Raw genomic sequence first — 13,474 nt, forward strand, 5'->3', positions numbered from 1 at the left:
AACCCACCCCAGCACCCTCAAAATCCCAACAAGTCCCCTCCAGCACTCCCAAACCACCTCCCAGGCCCTGTTACCCACTGACCCCCAAACACCCTCAGCCTCTCTAACCCTCCAGCACCCCCAAAATCCCCACAGCCCCCAAACCTCCCCCGAACCCTCCGTTCCCCACTCACGAGTGCAGCCCGTGCACCCCCCCCTCGATCTGCGCCGCCAATGTCCTGCGCTCGAACTTCAGCTCCCCCGCGTACATCATGGACCTGGGGGCGGGGGGGGGTCGCTGGGGGGTCGCTGGGGGGCCGGGGAGCCCCCCAGGGCCCCGCCCGACCCCCCTGCACCCACCTGAGCGCCGAGAGGCTGCGAGCGCCCAGGTCCTGGCAGCCGTGCTGGAGCCCGGCCAGCAGGTACGGCACGAACTTGTGGATGGAGCCCTTGTCCTGCACCGAGCCCGACACCCCCTGCGCCACCTTCACCGGGTCCCCTTCGCTGCGGGGGGGTCACACAGGGCTGGGGGGCGGCCGGGGGCCGGGCCCCCCCCCAGGGAGCCCCCCGGGTACCTGAAGTAGCGTTTCTGGCTGCCGGGGCCCTGCTCCATGGCGTCCAGGGACCCCATGCCCCGGTACTGCTTCAGCCGCACCCCCTCCGAGTAGAAGAACTCGCCCGGCGCCTCCGTGGTGGCCGCCAGCAGGGACCCCATCATCACTGCGGGGCACCTGTCAGGGACCCCGGGCAAGGGGCCACGAAACACCCTCCAGGGTGGGCTGGGGGTGTGGGACCATCACCAGGGTGGGCTCGGGGGTGTGGGACCATCACCAGGGTGGGCTGGGGGTGTGGGACCATCACCAGGGTGGAGTGGGGCATGTGGGACCATCACCAGGGTGGAGTGGGGCATGTGGGACCATCACCAAGGTGGGCTGGGGGTGTGGGACCATCACCAGGGTGGAGTGGGGGGTGTGGGACCATCACCAGGGTGGGCTGGGGGTGTGGAACCATCACCAGGGTGGGCTGGGGGTGTGGGACCATCACCAGGGTGGGCTGGAGGAATGTGGGACCATCACCAGGGTGGAGTGGGGGATGTGGGACCATCACCAGGGTGGAGGGGGGGGTGTGGGACCATCACCAGGGTGGAGGGGGGGGTGTGGGACCATCACCAGGGTGGGCTGGGGGATGTGGCATCCCCATGGGAGTCACCAGGATATGGTGGTGGGCACAGGACCCCCATGGTAGAACCATCACCAGTATGGGCTGGCAACCATGAGACCCCCACCACTACGGGCTGGAGGACATGGGACCCCCAGGGTTGGCACCAGAGTGGGCTAAAGACCACGAGACCCTCCCCAGAATGGGTTGGAGCCCATGAGACCCCCTCAGGATCCCCCCTTGGGTGCCAGGTGTCCCCCCAGCTGCTGGATGCCCCCCTTTGCCCCCCCCCCAGGTGACCCATTTGCCCCCGTGGGTGCCCTCTCTCGCCCCCCCGGGTCCCCCCTGTGCCCCCCGTGCCCCCTCACCGGTGGAGGCCCCCAGTGCCAGGGCCTTGACGGCGTGCCCGGGGCTGCGGATGCCGCCGTCGGCGATGACGGGGACGCCGAAGCGCCGCGCGTACTCGGCCACGCGGTACACGGCCGTGGCCTGGGCACGGCCACACGCCAGCACTGCGGGTGGGACACCGTCAGGGGGGCAGGGACACGGGCACGGCGGGACAGGGACATGGGGACAGGGACATGGGGACAGCGGGGACAGGGACATGGGGACAGCGGGGACAGGGACACGGGCACGGAGGGGACAGGGACACACGGGGGACAGGGACACACAAGGGACAAGGACACACGAGGGACAGGGACACACGAGGGACAGGGACACACGAGGGACAGGGACACACCAGAAGGGACAGGGATGGCAGAGGCAGGGACACCGCAGGGGGGGCCGGGGCGTGCCAGGGGGTGCCCGTGTGATGTCAGAGGCCGAGGGTCCCAGTGCCACTCTGGCAGTCTGGGGGTTCACAGGGTGCCAGAGGTGCTGGGGGTCCAGGGAGCCCGGGGGGTGCAGGGGGTCCTGGGGTGCCAGGGTGGGTCGGGGGGTCCCAGTGCCACGCGGGGGGGTTGGGAAGTCGGGGGTTCCCAGGGTGTGGGGGGTCAGGGAGTCCTGAGGGGTTTGGGGGATCCGAGGATCAACAGGGATCCAGGGGGGTGGGGGGGCCTTAGGGAGGGTTGTGGGGGTGCCGGGTGCCACCCACCTTCCTGGGTGATGCAGATGGAGCCGCTGCCCATCCCCACCCGCAGCGCGTCCACCCCCGCGTCGATCAGGTTCTTGGCCTGGGCCGCCGTCACCACTGGGGGGACCCAAAAATGGCACCCAAACCCTGCCCCCCCCAAATCCCACCCCAACACTGCAACCCCAAAAATGGCACCCAAACCCTGCCCCCCCAAATCCCACCCCAGCACTGCAGGGGGGCACCCCAAAAATGGCAACCCAAACCCTGCCCCCCCAAATCCCACCCCAACACTGCAACCCCAAAAATGGCACCCAAACCCTGCCCCCCCCCCAAATCCCACCCCAACACTGCAGGGGGGCACCCCAAAATGGCACTCCTAAAATGGCCCCCCAGCACTGCCCAGGGCATCCCAAATCCCGTCCCACCACTGGCAGGGGGGTACTCCAAATGCTGCCCCATCCTCCCCAGATCCTGCCCCGGGCCACCTCAAATCCTGCCCCCATTTCCCCCACAGCCATTTTGGGGTCCCCTCGTTTCCCCCCCTCGCTGTTGCCCCCCATGACCTGCAGCCCCAGGTGCCCCCAGTGCCCCCCGTTGTGGGGTCTCACCGTTGCCCCCCACGACCTGCAGCTCGGGGTACTTGGCCTTGATGTAGCGGATCATGCTGAGCTGGTACCGCGAGTTCCCCTGCGACGAGTCCTGGGGGGCCGGGGTTGGGGCACAGGGGGTGGGGGGAAGGGGGGAGCAGCAGGTTGGGGCACAGCGAGCAGGAGGGGTGCCCACTCCCGGGTGAGGGGGGCCCCAGTCACCTCACACGATTTGGGGGTGTCCCCTGCGCCCCCCTAAAACTCCCCAGCCGCCCCGGTCCCCCCAGTTTTTGGGGTGCCCTGCCACACCCACCAGCACCACCAGGTTGGTCCCTGTGTGCACCAGCAGCTTCATCCCCACCCCTCCATCCCCGCCCCCTCTATCCCTCCCCAGTTTTTGAGGTCCATCAGTTTTTGGGGTCCCCCCACACCCACCAGCACAATGAGGTCGTCCCCCCCTGCACCAGCGGCACCAGCCCCCTCCCTGTCCCCATCCCGATCCCTCCAGCACCCCTGCCTTTGGGGTTCCCTATTTCCAGGCCCCTCCAGTTTTGGGGTCCCTCCGTTTTGGGGTGCACCCACCAGCACCACGAGATCCACCCCTGCCTGCCCCAGCAGCTCCATCCCCATCCCTGCCCTCATCCCTCCAGCCCCCCTGGTTTCTGGGCTCCCCCATTTCCAGACCCCCCATTTCCGGAGTCCCCCATTTCCAGACCCTCCGTTTCTGGGGTCCCCCATTTCCAGACCCCCCGTTTCTGGGCTCCCCCATTTCCAGACCCTCCATTTCTGGGGTCCCCCATTTCCAGGCCCCCTGTTCCTGGGCTCCCCCATCTCCAGCCCCCCTGGTTCCTGGGCTCCCCCATCTCCAGACCCCCCTGTTTCTGGGCTCCCCCATTTCCAGACCCCCCGTTTCTGGGCTCCCCCATTTCCAGGCCCCCTGTTTCTGGGCTCCCCCATCTCCAGCCCCCCTGGTTCCTGGGCTCCCCCATTTCCAGGCCCCCTGTTCCTGGGCTCCCCCATCTCCAGCCCCCCTGGTTCCTGGGCTCCCCCATTTCCAGACCCCCTGTTTCTGGGGTCCCCCATTTCCAGGCCCCCCGTGCCTGGGGTCCCCCTGCTCTGGAGCACCCACCAGCACCACGAGGTCGGCGCCCGCCTGCACGAGCAGGTCCAGCCGGTACTTGTCGTCCTCGCGGGTGCCGATGGCGGCGCCGACCCGGAGCTGCTTCCGCCCGTCCTTGGAGGCCGCCGGGTGCTCCCGGTTCTTCTTCAGGTCTGTGCGGGCCATCAGGGCCACCAGCTCGTCCCGGCTGTTCACGATCGGCAGCTTCCCTGCGGGGACACCCCCGGGGTCACCCGGGGCGGGGGCACGGGGGGGGCACGGGGGGGGCACGGGGACACGGGGGGGACCCCGGGGATCGGGGTGGAGGAACGCGGAGGTGACCCCGAGGGATGGGGACAGGGCGTCGTGGAGGTGACCCCGAGGGATGGGGACAGGGCGTCGTGGAGGTGGCCACGGGGATGGGGTGACGTTGAAGGAGACCCCAAGGGACAGGGGCACTGTGGAGGAGACCCCAGGGACAGGGGGACTGAGGAGGAGACCCCAGGGACAGGGGGACTGAGGAGGAGACCCCAGGGACAGGGGGACTGTGGAGGAGACCCCAAGGGACAGGGGCACTGTGGAGGAGACCCCAGGGACAGGGGGACTGAGGAGGAGACCCCAAGGGATGGGGGACATGGAGAGGATGGCAGGGACACGGGGACATGAAGGTGACCCCAGAGACAGGGATGGAGGGACACGGACGTGACCCCCAGGGAGCGGGATGAGGTGACCCCAGGGCTGGGGACAGGGTGACACGAAGGTTCCCCCCACAGTGACACAGAGGTGTCCCCCAGGTCAGGGGGATGTGAAGGTGACCCCAAGGGGTGGGGTCAGGGTGACACAGAGGTGACCCCCAGGACAGGGTGACGGAGGTGCCCCACACGGGGTGCCCACGGTGACAGGTGTGACCCCGGGGGGGTGACAGGTGCCCCCCTCACCCTTCTTGCTGCGCTGCAGGATCTCATTGGCCTCTTTGAGGGTGACACCAGCCGGGGCCACCACCAGGTCCCTGCGCTTGGTCATCACCTGGGGACACAGGGACCTGCATGTCATTGTCACAGGCACTGTCATGGGCACCGTCACTGTCATTGTCACTGTCACTGTCACGGGCACTGCCACTGGTACCAGCACTAGTACTGACACTGTCACTGTCACCTGTACTGTCACTGTCACCAGCACTGTCACTGTCCCTGACGCTGTCACTGTCACGGACGCTGGCGCTGCCACCAGCACTGTCACTGTCACTGTGTGTCACCAGCACTGTCATTTCCATTGCTGCTGTCATGGGGACTGGCACTGGCACTGTCACAGACACTGCCACTGGCACGGCCATTGTCACTGTCACTGGCCCCGGGGGACCCGAGGCCCCCACGGCAGCCCCCCTGCCCCACATCCCACCGCCCTCCGACCCTTCCCGTCCCACTGCCCCACGTCTGCCCCACGTGCCCCACTGCTGTCCCTCCCTGTCCCTCCCTGTCCCCCCCGTGCCCCCCACGCACCTCAGCCAGGGGGGTGCCCCTGTCCCGCTCCCGCAGGAAGTCGATGTCCCGGGAGGTGACGATGCCCTCGAGCCGCCCCCCCAGGCGGCCCGAGTGGGTGACGGGGACCCCCGAGAAGCCGAGCCGGGCCTTGGCGTCCCACACGTCCCCCACGGTGTGCGCCGGGCTCATCACCAGCGGCTCCGTGATGAACCCCTGCTCGAACCGCTGCGGGCACGGGGGTCACCGGGGGCACCCCAGGAACAGGGGACCAGGGGGACCCCAAGGATGGGGGGGGGTCACGGAGGGCACCCCAGGAACAGGGGACCAGGGGGACCCCAAGGATGGGGGGGTCACCGGGGGCACCCCAGGAACAGGGGACGAGGGGGACCCCAAGGATGGGGGGGTCACCGGGGGCACCCCTGGGAACAGGGGACCAGGGGGACCCCAAGGATGGGGGGGGTGATGGCCACCGGCTCATCGTTGCTGGTCACCGGTGGCAGCTTCCTTGGGGGGGCTGGGGCACGGGGGGGACAGGGGTTCCGAGGGGATGTCACGGGGTGGGGACCCCCCTTACCTTGACCTTGCGCACCTCGCTGGCCTGGAACTCGGGGGTGCAGTTGTGGTGGATGATGCCGATGCCGCCGTTCAGCTGGGGGGGCACGGGGGGCACGGAGAGGGCAAAGGGGGGGCTATGGGGGGGCGGCGGGTTCCTGACCCCGGCCGGGTGAGCAACAGCCCCACACAGCCACGGCCCCCCCATCTGCCCTTGCACCCCTCTGGGACTGTGCCCCCCCCGCAGTTCCCCCCATGTGCTCCCCATGGTGCCCCCCTCCCCCCCAGTCTGTCAGGGCTGCCCCTAGCCCAGACCCCCCAAACCCCTGGATGCCCCCTCAGAGCCCCCTCCCCAGGATACCCCCACCTCTGTGGGGGCCCTCCCCTCCCATGCCCCCCAGTGTCCCCCCAGTGCTCCCCCATGCCCCCCCCTCACAGCCATGGCGATGGCCATGTCCCCCTTGGTGACCATGTCCCCCCAGTGACCCCCCAGTGCCCCCCCATGCCCCCCCCTCACAGCCATGGCGATGGCCATGTCCCCCTCAGTGACCATGTCCCCCCAGTGACCCCCAGTGCCCCCCCATGCCCCCCCCTCACAGCCATGGCGATGGCCATGTCCCCCTCAGTGACCATGTCCCCCCAGTGTCCCCCAGTGACCCCCAGTGCCCCCCCGTGCCCCCCACTCACAGCCATGGCGATGGCCATGTCCCCCTTGGTGACCGTGTCCCCCCATGCCCCCAGTGTCCCCCCTGTGCCCCCCCCACTCACAGCCATGGCGATGGCCATGTCCCCCTCTGTGACCATGTTCCCCCAGTGACCCCCAGTGCCCCCCCAGTGCCCCCCCTGTGCCCCCCACTCACAGCCATGGCGATGGCCATGTCCCCCTCGGTGACCGTGTCCATGGGGGACGACACCAGGGGGGTCTTCAGGGTGATGGTTCTGGTCAGTGCCGACGTCAGGTCCTGGGGGGGCACCCCTAAAATCCTGACCCTGCCCTGAAACCCCCCGAGGGGTAATGGGGCACCCCGGACCCCTCCCTGCCCCTCCCTGCCCCCCCATGGCCCCAAAAACGCAGGGACCCCACACACCCAGGCCACACCTCACGGGTTGGGGGTCCTCTGACCCCCCCGCACCCCAAAACCTGCTGAGACCCCCCCCATGGGCATCCCCCACCCCAAAATCACAGGGGGGGCCAAGGAGGGAATGGGGTCACCCCAGGGGGTGTGGGGTGGCACAAGGGGGGCACAGGGGTGTTACCCAGGGGTCCCGGGCCGGGGGGGGCTCAGGGGGGTCACTCACCACCTCATCAGCCGTGAAGTCGATGTAGCCAGGGAGGATGAGGATGTCACTGCGGGGGGGACGAAGGGCTGGGACCCTCCTGGCCCCCCAGATTGACCCAGGCCCCCCCAGGGGTCCTTGGGGGATCCCTGGACCCGTGGGGGAGGCACCCGAGGTGGGGAAAGGCACCCAGAGGGGGCACACGGGGGGGCCAGGGGGTTCCTGGGGTGGGGTCTGGGGGCTCCTGAAGGGTTTGGGGGGGTTGTCAGAGGGGGTGGGGCAGTTCCTGTAGGGCCTGGAGGTCTGGGATGGACTCTGGGGGCCCCTGAGGGGAGTCCCTGGGGTTGCCGGAGGGGGGGTGGGGGCTTCCCTGGGGGGTCTGGGGATGCCTGGGGGGGTCCGGGGTTCCCGGGGGAGGTCGGGTGGACTCAGGGGGACATCTGGGGGTGCCAGGTCGTGCCTGGGGGGGCTCTGGGGGTGCCCGTGAGGGTCGGGGTGTGCCGAGGGGGGGGCAGGGGTCACCCTCACTTGTAGGTGAGGCCGTCGGCACAGGCGAAGAGCTGCTGGGCCGTCAGTCCGTCCTCGGGCACGTACCCGGCCCCGCTGATCAGCTGCTGCGCCATGCTGGGGGGAGGCTGGCACCGGGACCCCACACACCCCCGGGACCCCCCCCCGCACAGCCATGCTGGGGGGAGGCTGGCACCGGGACCCCCCCAAAACCCCCGAGCCCATCAGCCCACCAGGGACCCCCGGCACGGCCATGCTGGGGGCGGCTGGCACCGGGACCCCCACCGGGACCAGGGACTGGCCCCGGGACCCCCACTGGGACCAGGGACTGGCACCGGGACCCCCACCGGGAACAGGGACTGGCACCGGGACCCCCACCGGGAACAGGGACTGGCACCGGGACCCGCCCGAGACCCCGCTGGCACCCATGGACAACCCTGGGACCCCCAGCCCACCGGGAACGGGGGCACTCAGCGGGACCCCCGTCCCCTCGCCATGGCCGTGCTGGGGGGGCTGGCACTGGGGATCCAGACCCCAACCCAGACCCCCCCGGGGCCCCCCATCCACACCGGGAACCTCCCCAGGACTGTCCCCCTCCCCCCGCGACTGGGACCCCCTGGGACCCGCACCGGACCCCTCCCCTCACCTAGGACTGGTAGCCCCGACCCCCCCGGGACCCCTCACTGGGACAGAGACCCCGCCCCGCATCCCCCGGGGGGTCCCGGCCCCCCCCCAGCACAGGGACCCCCCCGGGCTGCCGGGCGGGGCTCGCTGGGCGTTCCGGGGCCCGGGGGAGCCCCCGGGAGGAGCCGCTCCGAGGGGGAGTCCCGAGGGGGCCCCTCTTTCGGGGGGGTCCCTGAAGGGTTCGGGGGTTCCCCGTCCCGGGGGGGTTCCGAGGAGGGAAGATCCCAGTCCCCGGGGGTCCTTCTCCCAGTGGGGGGTTCCGGGGGGGTCCCGGTTCCCGAGGCGGCCCCAGCGCAGGGCGTGGCCGTGGGCGTGGCCGTGGGCGTGCCCGGTTGTGGGTTGGGCGTGTCCGGGGGCGTGGCTATCTCCCACGGGGCGTGGCCAAGGCCGGGACTGGCCGCCGCAGCCCCCCCCCCCTCCCAGCCTGCCCAGCGCCTCCCAGTAACCCCCACCCCGCCTCCCAGTGCCCTGGCCCCGGCCTCAGCGCTCCCAGTAACCTCCCCCGCACCTCTCCCAGTAACCCCCCCGCATTCTCCAGTAACTCCCCCTGCACCCCCCAGTAACCCTCTGTAACCCCCCCGCCCCCCACTGTTGCCCGACATTCCCCAGTAACTGCCAGGAGCCTCCCCCAGTACAGCCCAGTACCCCTCCAGTACCTCCCAGTGCTGTCCCTCCACCTCCCAGTAACTCCCCGATACCCCCCCACTGCTGCTCCCTCATGCCCCAGTAGCCTCCCAGTACCCGCCAGTGCTGCCCACCCAGTACCCGGTGTCCCCCCCGGCACCTCAAGAACCTCCCAGTAACTGCCCAGTGCTGCCCTCCCAGGCCCCAGTAACCCCCCAGTGCCCCTCCACTGTTGCTCCTCCATCTCCCAGTAACCTCCCAGTACGCCCCACTGCCGTCGCCCCAGGCCCCAGTAATCCCCCAGTAACCCCTCCAGCTGCTCCCCGCACGTCCCAGTGCCCCCAGTACCACCCGCCGCTGCCCCCTCCTTACCCAGTACCCCCCCGTGCCCCAGTAACCAACCAGTACCCCCCAGTGCTGCCCCTCCTCGCCCCAGTAACCAACCAGTACCCCCCCACTGCCGCCCCGCCACCCTCCAGTAACCCCCCATTGCCACTCCCCCCGACCCAGTAACGCCCCAGTCCCTCCCAGTGCCCCCCCGCCCCAGTCCCTCCCAGTACCCCCCACTACAGCCCTTCCATCCCCCCGTACCCCCCCCGCTGCCGCCCCGTCTCCCCCCCAGTGCCCGCCCCGGCGCCCCCAGCCCGCGGCCGTGCCCCCGCAGCCCCCCAGTGTGTCCCAGTGCCCCCAGTACCCCGCCCGTACCTGGGCTGCCCCTCGCCCATGGCGCTGAGCGCCGGGGAGGGCGGGGCGGGGGCGGGCCCTCCAAACCCCGCCCACGGCCACGCCCACGACCGAGCCCCGCCCACCGCCGGCAGCCGGGGGGGGCACCCCGAGCCCCCACCGTGTTCGGGGGACCCGTTTTTGGGGAGCGCCCGTTGTTTGGGGGAGCACCCCGGCTGGGAGGGCACCCCCGGGCTCGGGGGCACCCCCGACTTGGGGGGCACCCTGTCTGGGCACACCCCCAGCTGGGGGGCACCCCAGTATGGGGGCACCCCTCGATTTTGGGGGCTGCGGGGGTGCCCCTGTTTTTGGGGCACCTTTCTATTTTGGGGGCATTCCTGTTGGGGGGCGCCCCCGGCTGTGGGGGCACCCCTCTGTTTTGGGTGTACCTCTGGCTTTGGGGGCACCCCTTCTTTTGGGTGCTCCCCTCTTTTGGACATGCCCCTTTTTTGGGGGTACATTCTCCTGCCCTGGCCGTGGGGCCCTTTTTTTGGGGTGCCCCCCTCTATTTTGGGTGCCGCCCCTGTTTTGGGGTGCCCCCCTCTATTTTGGGTGCCCCTCCCCCGCCCCGGGGGTACCCTGGGGACCCTCAACTGCCCCCCCTCCCCCCCCCCGCCGGGGCTGTTTGTGCGACCTCTTAATGAGCCCGCGGGGAACGGGGGCGGCAAAACAGCCTCACCTGCACCTGAGCGCACCTGAGTGTGCCTGAGTGTGCCTGAGAGTATCTGAGAGTACCTGAGAGTACCTGAGCGCACCTGAGTGTGCCTGAGAGTACCTGAGAGTACCTGAGTGCACCTGAGAGTACCTGAGAGTACCTGAGAGTACCTGAGCGCACCTGAGTGTGCCTGAGAGTACTGAATGCACCTGCCTGAGCCCCTGCCTGCACCTGGATGCACCTGAGTGCACCTGCCTGCCCCTGAGCGCACCTGAGTGTACCTGAGCGTACCTGAATGCACCTGCCTGCACCTGTCTGAGCCCCTGCCTGCACCTGAATGCACCTGCCTAATTCCACCTGCCCCTGCCTGCCCTGCCTGTGCTCCCTCCTGCCCCTGCCCGCACCTCGCGGGGGGGGGGGGCACCCCCACGCTGCCCCCGGGGGTGGGAGCCCCTCCAAAGCGGTGCCAGGCCCCGGCAGGTGCCCCCCGCAGGCAGGTGCGGGCAGCGCAGGCAGGGGCAGGCGCGGAGCCCCCCCCGCCAGGGCAACCCCCCCGCCAAGGTGACCCCGCGTGTCCCCAGGTGACCCCCCCCCAGAGCGCACACGGAGCCCATCCTCGGCGACTCCACGGCACGGACCCCCGCCCACGGACCCCTGCCCACGGACCCCCCCGCGGCACGGACCGCCCACCTCACCGACACCCCCCGGCACTGACCCCCCCGGGCTCCCCCCCGGCACCGACCGCCCCAGCTGCTTAGCACAGCCCCCCCCGGCACGGACAGACACCCCCATGGCCCCCCCCTCAGCACAGCCCCCCCCGGCACAGACAGACACCCCCATGGCCCCCCCCGGCACGGACAGACACCCCCACAGCCCCCCCCCCGGCACTGACCCCCCCACAGCCCCCCCCGGCACGGACAGACACCCCCATGGCCCCCCCCGGCACGGACAGACACCCCCACAGCGCCCCCCGGCACTGACCCCCCACAGCCCCCCCCCGGCACTGACCCCCCCCAGCTCCCCCCCGGACGCCCCCCCCGTGACGCCCCCCCGCCATTACCTGTCGTCTCCGTGTCCCGCGGGGGTCCCCCCCACATCGAGGGGGTCTGGAGGGGCTTCCATGGCGGGGGGGCGGTCCCGGGGGGCCCGTGCGTGCCGGGGGGTCCCGTGGGTGCCGGGGGGGTCCGTGGGTGCCGGGGGGGTCCGTGGGTGCCGGGGGGGTCCCGTGGGTGCCGGGGGGGTCCGTGGGTGCCGGGGGGTCCGTGGGTGCCGCTGCCAGCGGGACCCGGTGGCGGGGGGGGGTGGGGGGGCGGTGCCGCCCCCTCGGCTCCGCCCCCGTCCGGGGGGGCTCGGTCCCGACACGGGGGAAACTGAGGCACGGGGGGGGGCGTGGGGGGGTCGGAGTGGGGTGAGGGGGACACGGGGTGCTCGTGTGTGTGTGTCCCCCCTCCAGCCCCCCTGAGCCCCCCGGGGGCAGCGGGGGGGGGGGGGTCGCCCTTCCAGCTCCTCCCAAACGGCGGGGGAGGGACACGCGTGGGAACGCGGCACGAGGGGGTCGTGGGGGGGTCGTGGGAGGGTCGTGGGGGGGTCGTGGCGTGTGTCCCCCCCCCCCACGGGCCATTTGCAGCCGCGGCAGCTGCCGGGGATTAGCGCGGCCGGGATTAAGGGGGGATTTGGGGGGGGATGGGTAATGGGGGGGCCGTGCTGCTCCACCCAGTGTTCCCAGTATAAACCAGTATAACCCAGGTATCCCAGTGTGTCCCGGTGTTCCTGGCATAACCCAGTGCACTCTGCCAGTTCTTCCAGCACATCCCAGTAAGCCCCGGTGTTCCAGTACCCGACAGCACACTGTGTTCCCAGCGCTCCCAGTGCAGCCCAGAATGCCCCAGTACATCCAGTGCATTCCAGTACACCCCAGTACATCCCAGTGCTCCCAGCGCCGTCTAGTGTGCCCCAGTGCTCTTCAGTGTTTCCAGTGCTCCCAGTAAAGTGTTCCCAGCGCTCCCAGTGCAGCCTAGAATGCCCCAACACATCCCAGTACATCACACTCCTCCCAGTGCACCCAGCTGTCCCAGGACACCCTAGTGCTCCCAGTGCACCTCAGTGCTCCCAGTACAAACCGGTACACCACGTTCCCAGTTCTCCCAGCACACCCCAGTGCTCCCAGTACAGCCGGTCCTCCCAGCACACCCCAGTGCTCCCAGCACATCCCGGTATGCTCCAGTGCTCCCAGCACAGCCGATGGACCCGGTACAGCCCAACGTGCCCCAGTGCTCCCCAGAGTTCCCAGTGCACCCAGTTGTCCCAGTACCCCCCAGATCTTCAATGGGAGTGTCACCCGTGGGGGGGGTCCCCCGGGGGATTTGTGTCCCCAGTACCGTGTCCCTCGTGGGGTTTTTGTCCCCCACGGGTTTTGTGTCCCCCATAGGGTTTGTGTCCCCCGTGGGGCTTGTGTCCCCCGTGGGGTTTGTGTCCCCCGTGGGTTTGTGTCCCCCGTGGGGTTTTGTGTCCCCCATAGGGTTTGTGTCCCCCGTGGGTTTGTGTCCCCCGTGGGGTTTTTGTCGCCCGCAGGGTTTGTGTCCCCCGCAGGGGTCGTGCCCCCGCAGTGGCACCGGCAGAGCCAGGCCGGAGCCAGGCCGGAGCCAGGCCGGAGCCAGGATGGAGCCAGGCCTGAGCCAGGATGGAGCCAGGCCTGAGCCAGGATGGAGCCAGGATGGAGCCAGGATGGAGCCAGGCCGGAGCCAGGCGGGAGCCAGGCCGGTGCCGGTGACACGGTGCCGGTGACCCCGGGGATTAGCGCCCAACTCCCGCACAAGCCTCTTAGCAGGGGCCGCCCACTGCCACGGGGTCACGCGTGGGGGAAGGGCAGCCCCCCCCAAGAGACCCCCACGGCTCCCACGGGACCCCCAGGGGACCCCCGGGGCACCCACGGGACCCCAAGACGCTCCGGCCAGGAACCCCCGTGGCATCCAAAGGCCACGCACCCACTCCCCGCGGGGCACGGGGACCTCGCGGCACCCACGGGATCCCCACGGCACCCACGCGACCCCACGGCCCACCCCAGTGTGGGCACCG

General features: G+C 70.4%; 1 protein-coding gene across 5 annotated transcripts in view; it reads right to left on the reverse strand.

Annotated features, from left to right (window-relative positions):
* LOC135415177 (inosine-5'-monophosphate dehydrogenase 1-like) overlaps window positions 1-13,474 on the reverse strand; it is a 56,755-nt gene that overhangs the window by 8,680 nt on the left and 34,601 nt on the right. Inside the window, exons 1-14 of one of the 5 annotated variants that reach the window (XM_064656814.1) lie at window positions 9,727-9,814; window positions 7,735-7,830; window positions 7,228-7,276; window positions 6,789-6,890; window positions 5,951-6,025; window positions 5,395-5,601; window positions 4,834-4,921; window positions 3,926-4,125; window positions 2,818-2,908; window positions 2,231-2,326; window positions 1,506-1,649; window positions 555-699; window positions 340-483; window positions 174-257 (exon numbers count right to left, since the gene is read on the reverse strand). In XM_064656814.1, the coding sequence (XP_064512884.1) occupies window positions 174-257; window positions 340-483; window positions 555-699; window positions 1,506-1,649; window positions 2,231-2,326; window positions 2,818-2,908; window positions 3,926-4,125; window positions 4,834-4,921; window positions 5,395-5,601; window positions 5,951-6,025; window positions 6,789-6,890; window positions 7,228-7,276; window positions 7,735-7,830; window positions 9,727-9,746 (1,541 nt within the window). In that variant the 5' untranslated portion in view covers window positions 9,747-9,814. Of the gene's footprint in view, window positions 1-173; window positions 258-339; window positions 484-554; window positions 700-1,505; window positions 1,650-2,230; window positions 2,327-2,817; window positions 2,909-3,925; window positions 4,126-4,833; window positions 4,922-5,394; window positions 5,602-5,950; window positions 6,026-6,364; window positions 6,399-6,445; window positions 6,480-6,788; window positions 6,891-7,227; window positions 7,277-7,734; window positions 8,014-9,726; window positions 9,815-13,474 lie in introns of those variants that run through there. The other 4 variants (XM_064656817.1, XM_064656813.1, XM_064656815.1 and 1 more) reach the window with 4 other exon arrangements.

Source organism: Pseudopipra pipra, chromosome 5 (assembly GCF_036250125.1).
Source record: "Pseudopipra pipra isolate bDixPip1 chromosome 5, bDixPip1.hap1, whole genome shotgun sequence".
Lineage (NCBI taxonomy): Eukaryota > Metazoa > Chordata > Aves > Passeriformes > Pipridae > Pseudopipra > Pseudopipra pipra.